Genomic DNA, 21,174 nt, shown 5'->3' with positions numbered 1-21,174 from the left:
TCCTACTGGTCAACAATAGAGGCTGTAAACCCTCTATATTTGATGTGGAATGAAGGCATGTTTCCTCCTCGTATCAGATGTTATGTGGGATCACAGCATGGAGGCCACACAAACCCACGTAGAGTGCTTAAAACCTTTAGCTGTCTCGAAGCATGACGATGTGTTGTGGTTGATTATCTGCCCCGAATACGAATTGAAAGAGGGCACTTTCACCATGTAGCTCCCCGTCGTAGACATTTGTTAGTAAACTAGTCCCAGTCTGTGATTCAGACTGGAAAGATGGAGTCAGTGTGTCAGAGACTGATCAGAGCCAGTCAAGTGTCAGTTCTATCATTTGACCACAGGGTGGCACGGTTTCCTTCAGCAAAGTCTCAGCTTCAGTCAGTGGGGCTCAGCAGCCGGTTGGTCACAGTGGAAGGCACATTCAGCATGGCTCAGGAGCCAACAGGCACATTATCAGGACAGTATACGTGTGTGTGTGTGTGTGTGTGTGTTAGATCTTGGGCCTCCAGCCCTGTATGAACTGTGTGATCTTGGTGACATGGAGTCGGCTCAGGTGGAAGTCATGTGACAGGATGTCCTCGGTCAGCTGCACCAGGAGGCTGCCGTCGATTCGCTCCCTCTGGAACACGCCCACCGCCGCCTCTGACAGGCCGATGAACCGCAGGCAGGCCGACACCTCCTCCAATGACAGCACGGACAGGTCAGCGGGAGGCCTCCAGGTGGGGTCGGGGGACGGGGACAGCCCTTCAGTGACCACTGCGGACGTCCCACCGCCTTCTGCCCCTCTGGAGGAATCTGTCGTGGGATTGGCGGTGGGCTCGGGTGAGGGGCAAGGGGACTGGCGGTTGAAGGGGTTCAACGCCCCGAAGGGAGCAAATCGACTCTGCGGAGGTGGCGGCCTCAGTCGAGGTCCGGAGGAGGTGAAGGAGTCCACCCATGGCTCGGCCCAGGTTGCCTGTGCTGGCTGAGGATTGGCTGTGTTGTCTGCAGGGATGGCAGAGACCGGCTCGGGACTGGTAGGGTTAGGGGCCGGGCAGTCCGCCCAGGAACACGGGTAACAGTAGAGGGAAGCATCTGGAGAGGGCGAGCAGCTGGGACAAAGCATGATGAAGTGATGTTAGCTTCTGGTATCAGTCAGCACGACTCATATACATTATATTGGGTATAGTTTATGGTCCCATATCAACAAGTCAGTTCCTGGAACGCATTTATTTTGTGATTTGGTTAAAACTGGGCTCAACTTGGTTGAGAAGCTTTTTCAACAAGAGTTATAAATTATTATTTCAACAGTATTTAAACTGCGATATTTCAATGCCAAGCAGGTCCTAACTACATCTTGAAACATAGTCATATTTGTGTCAAATAATCCCACCACAAGGCCCCTTAGGTCGATACTCGGGAGCTTTCGATCATAACACATGACCGTCAGCAAATTGTTTTTTGCCACTACTACGCATCCGAATCTCCAACCAAACTGTCGGCGGTCTGGTTGCACTCTGGGTAATGTAGGCGGCAGGTTTTTGACAAGCTAGAATCAAGTGTGGCACAAATAGGACGACATCTCTGGTCCAGCTTGAGTCCGACGATGTCATAAAAGTGCTCGATGGAGAACTCGTTTCAGTGACACAACTCTTATGTGAGGGTGCTATATGTACAGTAGCTATCAATTTATTATAGCCTAAGTCATGTGTTAACCTGGGATCCAATGGTAGCCTCTATCTAACAACACTAGTAAATCTATTTCTCAAGAGGAAGTTGCTATTTGTCTCTGTTAACGTCCGTATATCATATCAGGCATCACAGATGAGATTTGATTATTTGGTTACATTAGCTTAATTTGAGCTGGAAGGACATCAACCGCTTTCAAAGTAAAACGTGTCCAGGCCCCAAAAAAAGGCTGACAATCCTCTCGCTAATTATACAGATAATTCCACATAATATAATAATAATGATTCATGTCCAAACTAAACATTACCTATCCTGAAGTCCAGAGGAGTAGAAGGAGAGGTTGGGTCTCGGGGAGGTGGAGGTTTTGGGGAAGCGAGAGGGGACGGGAGGGCTGGGGACCGGACTGGAGATGGACCCTCCTTTAGAGCAGCGAGGGGGAACCGGAGGGGCGATCAAGTAGCGACACTCCTCTCTCACCTACACACAAACACACACACAAACACACAGCCAAATGAGAGCTACAGCAGCAAAAAAAGTTAACTCCTAAAACTTGACTTCTCAAGAGGCTTATTGGGAGTGTGTGTGTGTGTGTGTGTGTGTCTGCTGGCTTGTCCCAATGTTCTGCTTGGTAAATGTCAAACTTGGTGACCTTTACACCTCAAACAAACTCCCTCACACACAGTAGCAAGCTATTCACACATACACACACACACACACACACACACACAAACTGTGTCTTGGCAAGCTAAATAGCAGGGAATCAAGAACGCTGTGTGTGACAGGGTATAATCCAGCTGCATTGCAGACATCAACACCCACACGCACTGCCATGTTGCTGCCATCACTTTAAAATAAAAAGTAAATTGAACAAAGCAAAGCGTGATAATTACCCCCTTACAAACACAGACGCCATAAACACGATACATAACATCTTATAACATCTTATATAGAGGAACATGAGAGCCTCCAGTTGGACGTGAGAAGCATGAAACAATATGTGGATTGAGAACGATGTTAAGAATGAGATTTTTCAAAACAGCCCTGAACTTACATGTTAAGAAAAGTACAAGAGTAGCAATCTGACAAAGACGTTTGTAAATAGATTAGCTCCTTACTATCACTAAGTGATGTAACACAGTGACGTTACGACCACATATTGTTTATGGAAACCTGTACAGTTCTAAATCCTTAATGTCTGCTTCTAACAGTGCATAATGGAAACAAATATTTACAGGAAGTGATGCATTTTACTTTACCAGGTAATTTCAAATTTAACATTTGTGCTACTTTACTCAGTTTCACATGATTGAAAAATGAAATATCTTGAATATTTGTTGGACTTATTTGTGATACCAAAAGCAAACGTAATACACGACAAAATACTTTTCCTTCGAAACATAAATAAAAATGTAGTTTGGTTGTATGGGAACGTACATTTTTAGGAGACAAGTCTGCAAGATACCATCTTGGTCTCTGGGAAATTGTGATGAGCATTTTTTTCTCTTTTTCTGACATTTATATGAAGAAGAATTAACAAATTGAAAATAATTGTGACCTTAAACTCCCCTTGTTCCTAATATAAATGCAGAATAAGTCGCACCGCTTTTACTTGAACAAATGTGAGACAAGCTGGCAATAGCAGCAACAGCCAACATGGCTGAGCAGAAAAAAATATCTTGTGTCACCTACAGAAACTAAATCTTAATTTCACTGAAACTCTAAGACAAAAAAAAGACAATCTTTTGTTTTTTGTTTTAATCATCAGAAATGGTTGTTTTAGGGCCATCTTTTATTGTGAAATCAATATTAATTTGGTCATTCTTAAGACCAAAGACTCCATCAGTATTTCCGCCACGGGGCAGAAACAGCTCTGTGCTATTTATTGAACTTCTGTATTCCAGCATACAGCACACTTGCCTTCTTGGTGATATGTATTCATATGCATGAACTGTGAGCATACAGACTGTTCCTTTCCAGGAAGTCAGTGTGTGCTTGTGTGTGTGAATGTGGCCGGTGAGGTTTAAAAGCTGTAATGTATGAATAATTCAAACCAGGCATCCTGACTTTTAACAACCGGATGCTGCTGTGGACAGATAAGAGGGAGACAGAAGGTCGAAAAGAAGGACAGGAGGTGAAGACTGAAACTCACAGCTTCTGATTTTGGAGGTACGGGCGGCGGGGTGGACACTCTTGTCACCACGGTACCAAGAGAACCATCCAATGAGGAAGACGAATGAAAGGAGATGAGGTTCGGCTCCTTCCCCAAGCCCTCTGCGTTCTGATTGGTCCAGAGTTCCTCGTAAGGGATCTCCTCACTGGTCCTCATTTCAGCCTCAGTCCACTCGGGAGTCATATACTCCCGCTCCTCACCTGGTCCCTCCCCAAGCCGCTCTCCAAGAGAGTCCCTGCAGCGCTGTGATAGGCTGTCCGAAACCCCACCCCCATACCCGCACATGGAGAGGCGCTGCAGTGCCGGCGCCAAGGAGTCCTGACCCGACACACACATGCGAGAGCGCCGCGGGCTCACGCACTCCTCTGTCATACACTCCAGCTCCGGCCGGGTTTCTCTGACAGCCCGGGAGTAGGCATCTGGGTCGAACGCGTGTCGCAGCAGGAGGCTCTCCAGCGCTGCCGCGTGGACGGAGGCCTCGGCCACGTTGAACCGGGGCATGCAGCGCAGCAGCAGGAAGTGGGAAGGGGAGACTTCCTGTCGACGGAGCACCATGCAGAGCACCACCGTCTTGCTGACGATGTTGAGCAGCTTGTAGCGGTGGCCCTCTCGGACCGCATGGCGGTCGTAGGGGTTCCGCGGCGGTCTTGAAGGCACGGACACATTGACGGGGAGGCGAACCCTCTCGATGATGCTGCGTACCGTGTGCTCCCCACCCAGCATGCCTTGCTCCAGAGGGGAGCGCGTGCAAAAGCGTCCACGGCAGCCAAAGGGCAGGCTGACACTCTGATTCGTGCGATGGTTCATGCAGACCAGGCATGGAGTTTTACCTGAGGGGGCAGAGACGGAGAGGTGGATTAGCCAGGGGTCAGAGAGTACCTGAATACAGAGTAAAGGTATGGTCACATTAGTCTTATGTTCAATGATATTCCTCCGCACTCATCCCAGAAAATAGATGTTCTGATGCTGCCAGAGAATGTCACTCAATAGTACTCGACAGTTTGGCTTTACGTACTTCGAGGAGTCTTCCCTAGGCGTCTCAAGAGTGCGCTCAGTCCCGTCTTTTCCTTAGAGGGCGTGGCACAGAGAAGCTCCGCCTTCCCCATGAGTGACAGCTCATCTCCAGCCTGCAGAGTGAAGCTGTAGGGCTCACTATCCTCACTGAACTCCCCTGACACCACCTGCAGCACACACATGTATGGACGTGTGAACATGACCTTGCATGATAGGAACTTGAAGTATGACATTCTCGTGTTCCTCAAACCTTGACACTAAAAGTGATCGTCTCCATGACAAAGACCCGGTCAGGGAAGACTCCAGCGACTTCCTCCACACTGGAAAAATACTGGACCGGATCCCTGACGTCCCGGTCTTCATCCAACAACTTGAACTTTCCTACAGAGAGGATGGAAGCGGGACAAGGGAACGAGACGAGAAAGGTGGAGGAGGTGTACAAAGGGAGGTAGAAAGATGGACGGAGGAAGAGGAAGTAAGTTGGAAAAGGAAGTGGAGGAAAGTTCAGAATATGGTGAGGGAGCCCAGAGGAAAGAGGAAGATGAAGAAAGGAGGGGAAATGAGAAGGAAGGAATGAAGGAGGGCAAGGGAAGAGGGGAGGAAAGGGAGGAGAAAGGAGAGGTGAAAAGTTGTTTTTGTTCTGTTTCTCGTTTCTCTTCACGACTCCCTGGAGTCCACCTCAAACACATCCGCAGGAGACACTGTTTGGACGGGAAGAACACAAAGACACCTCCGTGACCTATGACCTGGCACCAGCTCTCGGCCAATCGACAGCCGACGGGGTTGGCATGGCAACCAATAAAGGAAGCCCATTCTCACGCAGAGCAGAGACCCATCACCATGGAGACACTCGCACATACACTCACATACTTTCACCCGTTGCTCATCCCCTCAAACCAGTAACTGTGTTTGTGTTCGTTATGCTGTACCAGAGAACCTGTTCAGGAATTCACAATAGGCTCCAAATCATCCTTGTTTAAATGACATTACCCTTTCTCCTTATTTACCAGTTTATCGGAGGGCATTTAAATACTGCAACCCTCCAAGGATTCTCACAGAGTCATAGTGTTTGTGTGAGTGTGAAGGAAATGAGACATGAGAAAGTTTTCTTTTTTTGTCCGAGAGGCAGAGCGGAATACCAAACTCCCCCATCCTCCTCGCCAGCACCTCCCCCCTTTGCTCTCCCCCTGTTTCTCCTCCACCCCCCCCCCCCCCCCCCCCCCCCCACCCTCCAATTCAAACTGAGCCCCCAGGATGAGGAGCTTCCACCCACCGAACAATACCAACCAGCAAGTGTTACTTTTCAACACAACAAACCACCAGCCCTCCCCAAAAAAAAAAAAAAAAAAAGACTGAAGTGGAGTTTCAAATGAAACAGATGTACCACTACACCAAACAAAACTACAGTTCCATCCTGGAAACTCTTAGACATATAAGAGGATTACTGTAACAACATATTAACAAGCTACTACTCTGTCAGAAAAATGTCCCTCCAAGAACTCTAAAGGGAATCACTCTGAGGCTTTTAAATCCCTACACATGAGGCTTTGGCCACCAGTTCCACATTACAAGGGTAGCTGTGGCGCCACTTGCTTTCCCTGAAACCCATTCATTCAGCTTCTCTGTCCTCTCCCCTTCAGTAATCCGTGCCTCTCTCACTGATGGTCAGAGGAGGATACAGACAGACAGAGAGAGAGAGAGAGGATGAGAAGGAGGGGGCATCCTGTTGTCTGTCCTCAAGGGGAAACCTATATTGCTCTCCTCCTAAGCTTATTTAGACTTCCTGTATGAAGTCATCACACAGACATTAGCTCATCCCTGGCGATGGCCTCTGGTTCAGAAACAACTCACCTGTCACATTTAAAGAGACACTAAGGTAGTGCTGAAAGTATGCATGAATTTAAAAATGTCTTTTCCTTGGCTGCTGGAATGCATTGTTAAGATGTTTTACACCTGAAGAGCACGTCGGCTTGATCCAGCAACAGAACAAAAATGCAAAGTCATGCCAGAAAACTAAAAAAAATTAATAAAACTGAATGTCAGACGACAACCAATCTTGCAGGAATTTTGGCCAGATTCTGGAATTGCTTTGTGGCGACTCATCCAGGGTTCAAATCAATCTTAATCCGTGCAGACTCTGCCCAGCTTTGCCAGGAACAGATCGAGAGTTTGAGACGTAAAAAGAGGCTATCAAAAGTTCACCTATCCCCGATGTGCTTTACCTTGGCAGTTCTTGTGATGTGGCGGGAAGACAAAAACATTGAGTTATTACCTAAAGTCCCAGTGAGTGCTACTCAGCCTGCATGTGAAAACCGCTATTTAATATATTTTGTGGATCCAGAGCACTCATCCTAAAAACTGGCTCATTTTTATTAGGGTCGCCAAACAATTTCGCAGAATTTCTACCACAATCTTTTATTTAACATTTATATATGAAGTACATCTTTGATGAGGAAGCCTAAATGTCCGTATGTTCTTATAATTGCAGCCTACTCATAACATTGAATCTAATATGAAAGCCTGGCGTACATTCTGTTTGTTTTACTGATGATGGGAAGAGAACACGAAAGACGCGCACACAACGAAGTTCTGATTTATCAAATGTAAATCACTTCCTATTTATGGTAATATAATTTGCTTTTCAAAACTTGGAAAAAAATAACCATAGTGCTAATGAATGACACTGTTGAGTTTCATTATGGGAAATGTAGGATTCAGTGTTTTTAAATAAAATCTTGACCCATACTAGATCATAGCCCATCGCAGCCTCTGCTTCTTCAATTTTGGCCATCCTATTTTATTATGTCTCTTATTATGTGCCTCTATTAATGCTAAATCATAACTATACTACAATAATCAATACTAATGTAATACTACATTACTGGAATACCCCATTGAGAAAAAACCCTGGGTACACCACTTGCCCATTGTTATGCTAAGTCAGCCCTTATTGCACATAAAGTGCCTCTGCTATAATGAAAACCCAGACAGCTCCTGTTCACTCAGTACATCTTTGATACTTTGATATATGTTGGCCTAAACGCTGTTTACTTCTTGCTTGCTGACTGCTAATATTGCCAATATTGGCGCTCACACGCTTCCGATGTCAAATGCTGGAACGTCTACAATGTCAATGATCTCAACACCCCCCCACCCCCACCCCCACCCCTTCCTCCCACCCTAGTGTTCTTTCATTCTTCCGAAAAGGAGCCTGAGAGGCGGCAGCACTGTGAAGTGACATCAGCACTCCATCGGTGGAGGAAACAATGAAGAGGAGGCATTAGGATCCAGTTACACAGCGAATAATGTGACCGGCAGGACAGTCGGAACTATGGGATTGTGTGGATTGAGCACCAGTGAGGTCATACTGACTAGACTCATTCAGCAGGAAGACGACAGGTCAATGGAGACGAGGACACGGGGAAGGTCACATCTACAGCGGCTGCTTGGATGTGTGAATGTGGGTTTTGGTTCTAGCTGAGCGGAGTTAATTCTTCCTTTAGTTCAACCTTAAATAACTTTCAGGTTGTTAAAATCCTCTTGTCTCGTGCATCATTTTACACACAAATGTAGAGCATGGTGACCAACCCTGTTATTTATAACAAGAACATAACCACCCATCAGACATCACTTGCCAATATCTAATGCTACTGTGTGTTTGTTTTCCCAAAGAGAGATTTGACATAAATAGAGCAAGTGAAAAAAATGTTGGCCCTGTGACAAAAATGTTTATGACATTTATTTCCTCCTCAGAGGAAATGGACAATTTCCGGGGAAATATTTTTAGGTTACGGATGACATTTGGACTAACTATTAAGACATTTTTTGGGGCGACCTCTAGCTCACCCGGTAAGATTGTGGGCTCCCGGTAGAGTCCTTGGCACCGGTGCCGTGCGTGTCATCTCCTCGTGTAGAAATGCAGTGTGTTTGTGTTTGTGTGTGTGTGTGTGTGTTTGCGCACGCTCACCCTGGTATTGCAGAGGGATGTCTATCTTGGGTCCGATAACGTAGTGTCCCTCCTCTAAGCTGTGGGCGGTCACTGTGGTCCACTGACGACAGGAGTGTAACAGCACCACGTCCTCCTCCGACAGACCCTCCACACATTCACCTGGAGCGCACACACATTGACACACAGAAATGGGTTAGGATCAACAAATAGTCTGGCCAGGCCTGAGGGCTGATGAAACAACAGTTTACTTTGTCTTAATTATATGGTCACACTGAGTAGCTCAGCGATGGAAAACACTCCTCCCACACACATGCATTCAGGATTCAGTGTCCATAATTACCACTATCAGTGACGGTTCACCAGCCCTAACCTATACTCATCAGGATCCCACTATGCAACTGGCAACCCACTATTACACAGCCCCCTCACACACATACACACACACACACACACACACCTACCCCTACACACACACACACAGCTCTCCAGCTTTCACTAGAGCCATCATGTAGCACAACAGCATTGATTTCCGCTGATAGCACAGCGGTACAATTCAATCACATCACACACACACACACAGCTCCCTCTCACAGACTCACACACCGATCCCATGGATGCACGTTTTTTTTTTTGTTCTTGCTGCTGTACCGAGCCTTTTAATCGAACAACCACGATGACGGACGGCTGAGTGCAGACACAGGGACACACGATGAGATGAGATGTCAAAGGTTTTCTGCACGTTAAAGGGTCACTTCGTCCCCAAATCGCAAAAGGACACCTTTTCCCCTCGTATTCCTCGTGGTTATTGAGTCATTTGTGTACATTTGGATTATTTACAGGGTTTTAGTCTTCTGATGCATTATTTACTTTAGATATTGAAGTCGAAAAACGAATTATATTCAATAATTGGGGGTGGCTGCACCTCTGTTAAAATGGTACGTGTTTTTTTTTTTTGTGGTCGGCCGTATGCGTGCACGAAGGGAGTACCCTTGTCTTTTTAAAGTCAGGGATAGTGGAAGAGACACATGTCTGAGTTGAGTGGATAGTAGTCGATTTCAATAACAGATATTCAAACATTCATAAGAATTTATTAAAACGATTCTACTTCATTCTGTGCATATTATTGATTAATTCAATGAGATGTATTTCAGAATGGCAAAGGAGAGAAATAAGAAAGAGAGAGAACACCAGACACAGATGGAGAGAGAGAGAGGCAGGCAAAGAATCGCTCCAGGAAAGAGCATTCCTTATTACAGGAATTAAGGTGATTTTGGCCGAGACATTTCAGTGTCCCACATTTCTGAAATCGCTGTTCCACATTAAAGAGTCTGGGACAATTTAACACTGAGAGTGCTGATAGGTCTACCATTTATTTTATGAGTGTGAGATCTGCATTTTTCCTTTTTAGTTTGATTAGTGCACATTCTGGGGATTTCGGAGTGGTACTGAGCGTGTATTTTATGTATTGACTATTGCGACAGTCCAGATGTCTGAAATGCACGTTGGACCAATTCCCTACTCAAAACTGTCAACAGTGAGGTGAATCATCCTGAGTAATCCAGACTCTGTAAGTGCAAGTGGCAATACCACACGGTCAAAATATTTAAAAACAAATAGTCCCATCTTTAACAGTAGACTACAAAACTATTACCAGCACGAAATGCTGACATCATGCCCTGTTGTAAATAACTAACCACCATCTGTGTTGGCTGGTTGTGCAAACAAGCAGCTAGGCATCTGTGGAGTAACTACAGTGCAGTTAATAAACACCTACGGGTGCTCTCTCTCTCTCTCTCTCTCTCTCTCTCTCGCTCTCTCTCTCGCTCTTTATATACAATGCACGCGCGTGAGCAAGTAAGGTGCGTGATTTTCGGGGATCCATGGTTTGGGTGCGCGCTTTTGTCGACGAAGGAAAGTTTGAGGTTTTCCTCCTCGTCGCTGCTCCTTAGTATTCACCACATTCACCGACAGATTACATCATTTACATATGAAAAGAATTGAGCAGCACTTCAGCAGCACAACAGACACTTTGTGGCCTCGCTGGACTGGAACAACTTTGGCCATGATGACACCCATCGACCGCTCCCAAAGTAAAGACACCAAATGTGGTGAAGCAGAGAGAGAATCATGTTCGCGGCAAAAACATGCAACAAATAATAGAAAAGTGAACACAAATGTGACTCAATGGCGCCCTTGTGAAAGTCAGTGGGTTGGTGTGATCAGAAAAGAGAACAAGAATGCTGCAGCTGCATCAAGGTAGCCACATTTTAACAAAATAATAACGGAAATAGAGCGGCGTTAGTTTCAAAATAAGACCACCAAATGTGCCCACACAGCTGGGCCAGTCAGTAAAACTTGTCAATATATTCCATACTTTGTGTCCCAAAAAGTATAGTGGCTTCCCAAATGTTTTGTCGAACTACATCAATAATGTCCAATAATGTTGCACAAGATGAACAAAAACACAAACGATTGATTGAGAAGAACAAATTTGCTTTGGAAGCAATGCTGTCTAAATCCATAAATACTCCATCTAATCTAATTTGAGTATTTCTGTATTTGACAGCACAACTAATTTGAGTAAAAACTTAATTTGACTAATGTGTGCACTCATTAGTTACTTTAATTCAAACCAAATCTGAGCCACATCTTTATTGAGCCCGTCAGCAAAAATAAAAAAAGTGGTGCTAAAATAGCAAAGCCCATCCAAGATCTATTGATGAAAGTGACTCTGCAGGAACTAATTAACTCATCTAATTAATAGACTAACTCTATTACTGTCTCATAACAGCAGAGAGTGTCTCTAATCTCTGTTCATTTATATATATAGAACATCACCAGCCTCACGTCACGATAATACTGTGTGCAGTTTACTAGAGACACCTTTCAGGAATTCTGGTTGGTGGAGTATCAATTTATCAGCCATTAACTTGTAAAGATGTCAAAGTAGGTTAACAACATCTAGTTAATGAGACACCATCTACAAGCATATATGCAACACTTATTTGTCCAATTTTCCTCAAAAAGACACATTTTAATTGGATTAAAATTACTCCTTTAAGTTACCCTCTAAATTGCTGATAGATTACAAAATTATAATAGAATACATCTTTTTTTATATATATTTTTAATTCATCTGTAAAAGCTTTTTTCCCCTTATTAACGATGGTAAAGTATTTATTTTTGAAAGGTTGTGACCGGAAGTGGTATTTTTTTCCTGTCACTCTTGACACCGTCGAGATTATTCAGTAAATTGCTACACTTGTTCTTACACCCCCTGCGTCGTTACACTGGTAAAAAAACAACACTTGAAAGAGACTTCCCCCCGATGAAAGTTTGAGTTTACCCTCTTTTCCTGACCGGGAAACTATATTTAGCGTTATTTATCATCATTACTGTCATAGTTACTAAAAAACTCCTGGGCTATGAAACGACGGTGGAGCGTTAGACTTGTTGTCATCAGAATACAACAGCAGCAAAAGTTTCCACCGGTCGTGCTGGAGCTCGAGGCCCCTGGTCACGGTCGTCTCTTACCGTGCGCCAGGCGGACCAGAGTGGGCAGACGGAACTTGCTGACCACCGCGTCCAGCGGCAGCGCCAACGGGCTCCAAGTGATCTCCGACAGGCTCGCCGACAGCTTCTCCATCCTCCCGGGTCATCACGCTACCGGAGATAATGGTGATGATGATGATGGGGAAGATAATGGTGGTGGTGGTGATGACGATGAGGTGAAGGAGGGTGACGGTGGTGGTATAATGGTAAAGAGTTTCGCCATGTTCGAATGTGGGAAAGACGGAGCGCAGTCACAGCACGAGCGGTGGGAGGGAGCGCGAGCCCTCTCTCTTTCTCCCTGTCTGTCCGTCAGCGTTTGTCCAGCGCTACCACCCACCCACACACACACACACACACACACACCCACACACACACACACACACACGAAAACTGCATAGCAGTCAGTCGAAGTTAGATTTGTATTAGGTGTCATTATAATCGGAGATCACATATCCAGCGTAGACGTCAATAAGCTTGCTTTCTATCTTTCCCAAGTTTACTGTTTGATAAGCAGCCCTCTATCTTCACGCTTTCCCCATCAATTATTGCACCACTATGTCCACATCTGAGCTGGTGCGTGGGTGGGAAGTGATAGATGCGGGGACTTTCTGTCTAGGCATGATTGCTCAACATTTTCCTGGCCTGCTGTGGGCTCATTTTAAGATCAAATGTTCAAATGAGATGGTATGCAAGTCATTTCATTTGACATTTTCTGTGTGGAATGGGCAGTTGTCTATATGTATGTACTCATGTGATGTACTGGGATGCAGAACTTGTGCTTTACTTTAGTGTTTCTATGTTTTTGTGCAACTTTACTCCTCGATTTCACTGCATTCGCTTTGCATTCATTTCACAATTACCCCTCGCCCTGCAGATTAGGATTTTGCACACAAAAATATTCAAATGAAACAATGTTAGAAGGAAAAAAACAACCCTCTTGGAACTACTCAAAACTCATCCCATTTGATGCTGGGTCTAAAGTAGACAACTGCAACATTAAAATGAGACTTAGTAGCAAAAACAATCCAATGAAATACACTTCAGTGACTGGATGTTACAATCCCTTAAGACCATCAGTACTCATGTACTTTTACTTACTTTTCACTTGATGTACTTTGTATATTCAGGCAAGCGTGGCAGGATAACTGTGGCACTAGAAGCAGGAAGTAACCGTGACAGCTCCCCCAGACACTCGGGCCAGACATTTATTTAATGATGTAGCATTACGGTAGAACAAATTCATGAATGCCCACACACCAGACCAGTATCTCATCCCTTCTGTCAAGAGCTATCGATTCATCTCAGTCCCACGGGAGCAATCCTGCACAGACTACTGCAGCTACAGTATGATGTCATCAATAGGCACAGTTGTATGATTTCTAGATTTGGAAGAGTTGTAAAAAAAAAAAAGAGTCATATTTTAGGAGTCGGCAAAGCTCAATTCGGGGTTGATTTTATGTTTAGCTTAAACACAATAATGAAAAATAATGACTAATAATAACAGCCACAGTGGATAAAATAGAATAATAATGCTAATAAAAGCAGTAAGAGTAAAATATAGAATTGACATATGATTTTAAACTATTGTTCATATCCATATAGTGCAGTCACTGGCACACACAGATTGCATCGGAAGTGGAATCAGTTTATCCACCTCTTCACCCAGCACTAAACTTCTGGCCCCGGGCAGGACTCTGGTCGACTCACTCTCAGTTCAGTGAACCAAACTGTAAACACAAACGGATTCATTTGCTGTCGATTTTTTTCCCCCCCCGACACCACATACGGGAATGCTGTGGTTTATTCCGTCTGTTAAAACGTAATCCCATACTGTGATTCATTGGCTATTAATGGCTCATCCATTCTCTCACAGCTGGATATGGCAGACACGAAAATAAAAAAGGAGCACATAATCTGGACTGAACCAAAGAGCTACAATGACCGATTATAAAATGGATTCATAGTTATTGAATATCATTTTGTTGCACCCTAAACCTCAGATGTACCTTTGAGCAAGACACATAATTGGCATGCAGTAGGTAGTTAAACTGTTTTATCTTTTTTTAAATCATTGACGATTACAACATTTTGTTGATATCCTTTTCTTCTACAGTCATCGCTGTATAATTTGGTTTTATGTGGCATTACTTTATAGTCACAATGCACAGGTAACTCCAAAGCAAACAATGAAATAAAAGTTGTTGTTTTTTTAGATAGCAACTTTATTTGTTCAATATTAACAAAAATTCAAACATGAAGCTGGACTTCTGGACTAACGATTGGGCCTCATTTCAGAGCAGGTGGAGGGGGGGTGGTCGGCATGGTGGAAAACTCAATGAGCAGGCTCTGCAAAAGAAGAGGAGCACAACAAAAAAAAGAGACATGTTTAATAATACGAATCAATTAAATTAACCCTGTCCATCTAAGCATGGGCAGACCATAGTGAATGTCTTCCGCACCCAAAAAAACCCCAAAATGAATCAGCCGGTAAAGTCAGTGTGTCGGTGACATCTAGAGGAAATGTAGTTGCACAACATCTGACACATCCAACATTTTATCCTGCAGCTTAAAATCATGTTCACTGCTGCAACCTGTCTCCATACAACTGATTGCATAACCCCAGAACATAGGTAATCAGGTAATCCCTCCAACATCTGTGTTGACAGCTGTTTAAATAGCTCATACATTGATGGAAACAAACTCAATATTGCCATACATCAGTCCTGCTCATTGATTGGCCAATGCACCAAGAGGTCTGGGATAATTAGAGACAGCTCCAAATGATAAAGCAAAGTCTGATGGTAGACAAATGTATATTGTGTTGCAGTATATAATAATTGCCCCATTACAACTACAGAGTATGAATAAATAAAATGTTTGGCTACTTACTGTCCGCCACAGCCTTCTTGCCTAGAATAGAAAGAAACAACAGATATTACTCACTGAGACACTCTCCATTTTAATTATATCTAAGTTACATCTACTTAAATTTAAGCAGCATTACTGGAAGACAAATTGACTTATACAGTTGCCTTTGTTGTGCTATATTTATTGGTGCATTTTGCAGATTCATCCAACTTGCCAAGCACAAAGAAGTGCAAAGACTGACTATTCAAACCTCTAACTTTATGTCAACTAGACCAACGCCATTACTCCACATTCAGTTTGCATTCAACATGTTGCACACATTAGTAGGCCTTGAACACACCTCCATAGGAAACTTTGTAGTACAGGTAGGACATGATGCCAACGCCCACCCACATCTCCTGGTAGGCCTTAGTGTAGTAAGGGCTCATCTTGGACCACCAGCTTGCAAAAACGCGTCCGGCCATCTGTGGGAGGAAAGCAACAAGCATAGATTCAAAACAGTGCTCATGTATTCAGGTAAAGCAATGACATAAAAGATCATTTCAGTGCAGGCATGACTGAAACATCAGAAGACCTAACCCAAAGTGTCATGCATCATCTACAGAGAAAGCTTGTGTTGCTCTTAAGCTTAACTGCAGGACTAAGTTTGTATATTGAATTCATCCTTAGAGCTTCTTCTTCTGACATAATCCTTTAAATAAATCAGGCTGCACTAATACTGACGGAAGCTACGTTTTAGAAACTGGGTTCCTTCATTCAGACAATGTGGTCACTCAACATAAAGTCAACTTGGTTGCTTGAATGCTACCCTGACCCTCAGCTGTGTCAGGCCGAGCTAATGGCTATCCACTCCAAGGAGACACTGATCAAAACAACAGGCAACTGTTAATGAAGCGAATAACTTCACTTCCCTTCTCTTTACTGTTTGTGTGATAAGAGACATCGTTATTTCATTGACGTGTCCAATAACATAACTGAAGGTAACATATTTTGCTAACGCCATTGATGGTGCTAACAGTACCACCTCCAAATCGTTAGCATTGCAGCACAGAAGAGAATATTTAAAAGCAGACGTAAAATAAATAGCTGATGTCTATACTGCGGTCATGTATCTTGTCCAGCTAACTACTTCTATCAATGAATGGACCCTGGCTGGCGTATTAAGCGTCTTCTCTGCTGTACAAGTAGAGAGAATGCAAACTAGCAAGAAGCTAGCTAGCTAGCTAGCTGGGTACATCTGCACAGGTTGCACATAACACCACAGTAAGTACGTAAGATACTATTCAGTTTAAATGGCTGTAGTTTAAGGCAACAACTGTTTTCTGTTATTACCAACGTGACTTTGCTAAGTTAGTGTATTAACTCTTCTCTTACCTTTCAGTTTGTCACGCTGCAGTGAGAAGGTCAGGAACAGCGCTGCTGCTAAACGTCAAAGTCGTGGGTAAGTTCTTCTTCTACTCTCATATTGTGTAGGATGTCGTACGTGTTTTGGTACGCAGCGCCACCAGCTGGAGGTACACGAGTAACGTATTGGTGACCTGTCTGGCTCTGTCTTGGCTCCACCTTGAGGATTTTACCATAAATGCTAAACAGAGTGATCTTGTTTTTTAGTTTTGTATGGAATCTGAAATCTGGGGATAATGTGCTGTTCACAGATTCAGAATTAATTGATCAACTTATTTTGAATACAGTCAATAGATACTGTATATGTAATGTTATACCTGACTTAAAAGCTTACTTACAATAATTATAGTTAATACTTAAAAAAACAAAAGTGAAATAATGATGAGACGAAGAATCGTGGGTTTGAAGCAAATTTTAGTATATCTCAAGATTCCTTCTGTTGATGATTACTGAGCAAAGCTGACAGTATGTTTAGAAAGAAAATCTGACATGGTCCCCAGAAATACAAAGTAAAGGTGTGTAAAATTGGATGTATTGTTCAGCCATCTGAAAATTCAAACTGTTACCATTAAGTGTGGGCTCAGAGTCCAACAACTGGTTAATAACATTTGTCAGACGTTAAGTGTTGCACATTGGCTCCATGTCTTGAGGTAAACAATAACTAACTTCTGATAAATTCATAATTACTCTGGTGGCACACTCGGGCCTTTATAAGTCAAAATAGTGAGAGTTTGATGACTGTCATGCAATTCAACCTGATATCAGTTTCCTTTAATTGGAGCTTTTATAATCTATGTTCTCTAGACACACACTACAATAACCTTTTACACTCCTCACATTGTTACACACTGTTATCATGGCATGATCCTTTCCCCCCAATTTGATGTTATGCTACACAGGTTTAGACTTACCAGTGGAACAATTAAATCATGTGTCTTGTTCTCCTTTTTGGCACCTGTGCCACTGCCATGACGGAGGTAGGAATTTGAGGTGAGGGTACAGCTGCTATGTGGCACACAGACTGTCCACCAGCTCAGCCGGCTCACCATAGTGAAACAACAAATAAAACATTGGCACTGCTCTCAAGGGTAAAGATGAACTTGCTCTGCTGTTGGTGCACCATTTTTGTCCTCTGGTGAATAGGAAAATACATAAAAGATCGCTATAACTCATCAGGAAACTGACTGAGAGAGTGAAGGCAGAATTGAATGTTTTTATTAATTACTGCATATTGCAGAGTCATGAGTTAGCGTGAACCCTACCAGGGACCTGAAACAGTTTCACATTAATGCATCAAATCGAAGGTCTTTCTCAGTGTCCTTGTTACTCAACTGTTACTATTATTGCACTAGCTCACAAGCAAAAAAGAAGAAAAGGGAGGTATCAGTTGAAGCGCTTGTTGTGTTTTTGCCTCCAGAAACACAAATAACAAGGATCAGCATTTGCAAACACTCCCTGGGGTTTATGAGGATGTGATTGCTTTTTAGCCCAAAGGTTACTAAGTTAGTAGGTATGAGCTCCTGCAGGAGTGATTTGGGCCTGCAGTGAGCGTGGGCGGGACTTTCCAGCATTGTTTGTCCTCACACAGAGCGCAGCGTTGTGCCAATATGAAAGCACACTGCTGAGGACATTTATTGCACACGGAACACACTCTACTTCATTGTAATCCAGTGTGCACTAGAGCTGTCTTCAGCGACTACAGCCCTGCTACAGGTATGCAGAAGATTTGTCACCAGGCCATCTATTTTTGTATATCTACGTTATGACAGTGTGGCTCTTTCCATACAGCAGTTATTCCTCCTTTGTTTGAGCGTTTGCATGTGTGTACTTGTATCTGAGTGTGTGGCAATGTAAGGGCATGGATAATCAGGCAGTGGACGCAGCTAAGCGAAACACTGACACTGCAGTAATCACCCGTGGCATTTTCTTTTCTCCCTTTTTTGGCATTGTGGATTTCTCTTGAGTGGACGATTTACAAATCCGTGTCTCCTGGACCTTCCTGAGGTTGCTTGCTGTGGCTGGAGGCTTCATGGCTTCAGGCGGAGCAGAGGAAGACGATGGAGGCATTCCATTGGACATCGACAACGTGCACATGCTCCTCCAAGGTCAGTGTCTACTTTTGTGGATGTTGTGACATGTGATGTGCTGAAGTGGGGGCCACATTTTGAAAAGCGTTGAGATTTCAATGTGACTTCCATCTGAAATGTTTGTTTGGTCCACACCAATAAACTTGCATGTGGCTCCAACTTTTATTAGATGAAGCATTTAAGGCAACGCTCAGCTCCTGGCCGGAGGAGGAAAACGCTGCTGCCGTGCTCTGACCTCTCCTCGTCCCGCTGGAGCAATGCTTCTCTCTGAATTTGTAGTTAACTTATGTCGGTCAAACAGAGTCATTCGTATTAAATTGAGACCGTTTCATTCCTCACAGTAACTTTAACTAAAACCTAACTAATTTAAAAGCTGATATATATATACTATAAACATACTTTCACAACATTAAATTGTGTTTGCATTATATTTGTTATGTGTTAAGATCTATGATTTTTATTTGACCTGAGAAAACATATTTGACAGATGCCAACTTACAATGGCTTGGATCAGGAAGTTATTATCAATGTGGTGAAACCTCTTACTGTGGTTTTCAGTGGACATGTCAGGTGAACTGGGTGGAGACAGAGTGATTAAAAACACTCAGGAATTGCCTGCTTGGGCACACTCTTAAAGTGGGCAAACAGGCAATCTCCTAAACTACTTGCATATTTCTTTAAGCTTTCTGGCACTTCCATTATACCGTAACAAGGAACGCCTTGATAATGTTTTATGTAGTAAAAGGTTTATGTTTTGGCAACTGAAGCTTAAGATCGAGTCTGGTACCTCTTCAGAACCATGTATGCCCAAAATCCCCTCACTGTGTGTGTGACCAGGGTTCCCACTGCTCTTCTGAGACTTCTGCATTAGCATTTCATTTTACAGCAGCATAACGTCAGAGAAAGTCTGGTTTCTTTTGAGGAATCTACTGTAGTGTTTTGAAGTGCTTTGTGTGACACGTAGACTATTAAGTATATATATATATAGTATAATATTAAGTGGACTGAAACAACCCAGGGATGCAATTTACTACTTAATTAAATACAAGATTCGAAAACCCATTAAAAAAGAAAATACTCATATATACTGTATGTGTTTCATATGTTACAGAAATCAAATATCTGAGAAAGAGGATTTTAGTATCCAGTACTTCATAACTGTACTGTCGCCAGAAACCACCTCATTTAAATACATGTGGTTCTGAATGTGTAGATTACAATTTGTTTGTCTGTTTCCTCGACAGTGGAGCATGAGCAGATTCAGAGACGAACATTCACCAACTGGATAAATGCTCAACTGGCTAAGGTAAGTTGAGATATATTTGCTTAAAGGATACATTAATATACATTTTCTTTGCATTTGTTGAAGAAAACAAGAAACAGATCACAACCGATTTTGATGAAAAAATATATTTGTAAAAGTCAAAAAAGCTGCTGGAAGGTTTTATTTCACACCTTTCAAAGCCTTTTTTTCTATGTATTATCAAAAAACTGATATTTTTAATTAAATAAACACCTAGTGCTTTATCAAATATATCCCACACAAAGGTTTACATTCAGCTGTCACATAGGATATATCTTTTGGAGATTATCTTTATGGCAGTTGGAGAACATCACTGAGTACGTTAGAGAAAGGCTGGAGAAGTGACGCAGAAAGGGACTGATGAGAGAATGTTACACAACACTGCAGGTGGATATGCTACTCATGTATTGCATGGCTTTACTTTTAATATTTTTAAGGGGACATATTGTGCTTGTGCACATGCATTTGGGTATCTGAGAGCCAACCAACCCATTTAAAGAGACAGGCGCTAAAACAGAGCATTTCAGACAGAGTGTGACTACAGCTACATTATATTCAGACAGACAGTGTGAGAAAAATACTGTGTGTTTTGAACATTAAAGCATGTAAACATGTTCCAGGAGAAACCCAGAATACAAGTATGAACCTGAAAATAAGCATGATATGTCCCTTTTAAATACTCTACCGGTTGGCCTTTTATTTTTAACGTACGGTTCAGTAAAAGTTTGAGATATTTTGTCATCTATATTTTCCAAAACCTGCTTTTAATTTGGGAGATGTTGCAAGCAAAACCCGATCACCAGCGTGGATATATTATGCTTGGAGTTTTGAATGCTTTTCAATCTGCAATATTTGGACAATAATTCAAATATGACTAAATATTTTGGAGAAGTCTACCAGACAGAGTTGACAAATGACGTCATGCTGTGGTAGGGCTGTAAATTAAATGAAGCAGGCTGTAGACATGCTGACTCATTGTTCAGACAGTGAGGTGCAGTGAAGCAGGCCACCATGGATCTTGTTGGAAAAAGACGTTGAGCCGCTTGTGAGACTCGGCCGGAGTATAAATAGTGGTTCAGTGAAGCAGGACAGCATGTAATCTGAATCCAGACACCTCTTCATAACCTCATGTCCTTATGACTGAGCTCTAAAATCA

At 43.1% G+C, this 21,174-nt stretch overlaps 3 protein-coding genes across 3 annotated transcripts in view; 1 reads left to right on the top strand and 2 right to left on the bottom strand.

Moving 5' to 3' along the window:
* Positions 1-493: 493 nt before the first annotated feature.
* gareml (GRB2 associated, regulator of MAPK1-like) lies at positions 494-12,450 on the bottom strand. The gene is made up of 7 exons (XM_076084238.1): positions 12,339-12,450; positions 8,823-8,963; positions 5,106-5,236; positions 4,857-5,022; positions 3,821-4,671; positions 1,979-2,148; positions 494-1,094 (listed from the first exon to the last, which is right to left on the bottom strand). The coding sequence occupies exons 1-7, from the start codon at positions 12,448-12,450 to the stop codon at positions 494-496; spliced, it is 2,172 nt and encodes a 723-aa protein (XP_075940353.1).
* Positions 12,451-14,554: 2,104 nt separating this feature from the next.
* Positions 14,555-16,718, bottom strand: atp5mj (ATP synthase membrane subunit j). The gene is made up of 4 exons (XM_076083905.1): positions 16,599-16,718; positions 15,565-15,688; positions 15,246-15,266; positions 14,555-14,702 (listed from the first exon to the last, which is right to left on the bottom strand). Exons 2-4 carry the CDS (start codon positions 15,686-15,688, stop codon positions 14,689-14,691), a joined length of 159 nt encoding a protein of 52 aa, XP_075940020.1. The 5' UTR covers positions 16,599-16,718; the 3' UTR covers positions 14,555-14,688.
* Positions 16,719-18,657: 1,939 nt separating this feature from the next.
* The window catches only part of syne2a (spectrin repeat containing, nuclear envelope 2a), a 79,568-nt gene continuing 77,051 nt past the window's right edge, over positions 18,658-21,174 (top strand). The window contains exons 1-2 of the mRNA XM_076084240.1: positions 18,658-18,733; positions 19,960-20,021. Coding sequence (XP_075940355.1) covers positions 18,658-18,733; positions 19,960-20,021 — 138 coding nt within the window. The remainder of the gene's footprint in view (positions 18,734-19,959; positions 20,022-21,174) is intronic.

This window comes from Anarhichas minor, unplaced genomic scaffold (genome assembly GCF_050575085.1).
Source record: "Anarhichas minor isolate MPS153535 unplaced genomic scaffold, ASM5057508v1 ptg000136l, whole genome shotgun sequence".
In the NCBI taxonomy this organism is placed as follows: domain Eukaryota; kingdom Metazoa; phylum Chordata; class Actinopteri; order Perciformes; family Anarhichadidae; genus Anarhichas; species Anarhichas minor.
The sequence above is the reverse complement of the archived record's forward strand: the minus strand, read 5'-3'. Positions and strand labels throughout refer to the sequence as shown.

Bases quoted from the DNA above. Each gene is read 5' to 3' on its own strand.
- gareml (XM_076084238.1), bottom strand. From the start codon at position 12,450: ATGGAGAAGCTGTCGGCGAGCCTGTCGGAGATCACTTGGAGCCCGTTG. The intron at 5,023-5,105 runs GTTTGAGGAACA...TGTGTGCTGCAG, and splicing joins CGATCACTTTTAGTGTCAAG to GTGGTGTCAGGGGAGTTCAG. The intron at 1,095-1,978 runs GTAATGTTTAGT...GCTTTGTCCCAG, and splicing joins TCCTCTGGACTTCAGGATAG to CTGCTCGCCCTCTCCAGATG.
- atp5mj (XM_076083905.1), bottom strand. From the start codon at position 15,688: ATGGCCGGACGCGTTTTTGCAAGCTGGTGGTCCAAGATGAGCCCTTAC. The intron at 15,267-15,564 runs GTGTGTTCAAGG...TTTCTATTCTAG, and splicing joins CTACAAAGTTTCCTATGGAG to GCAAGAAGGCTGTGGCGGAC.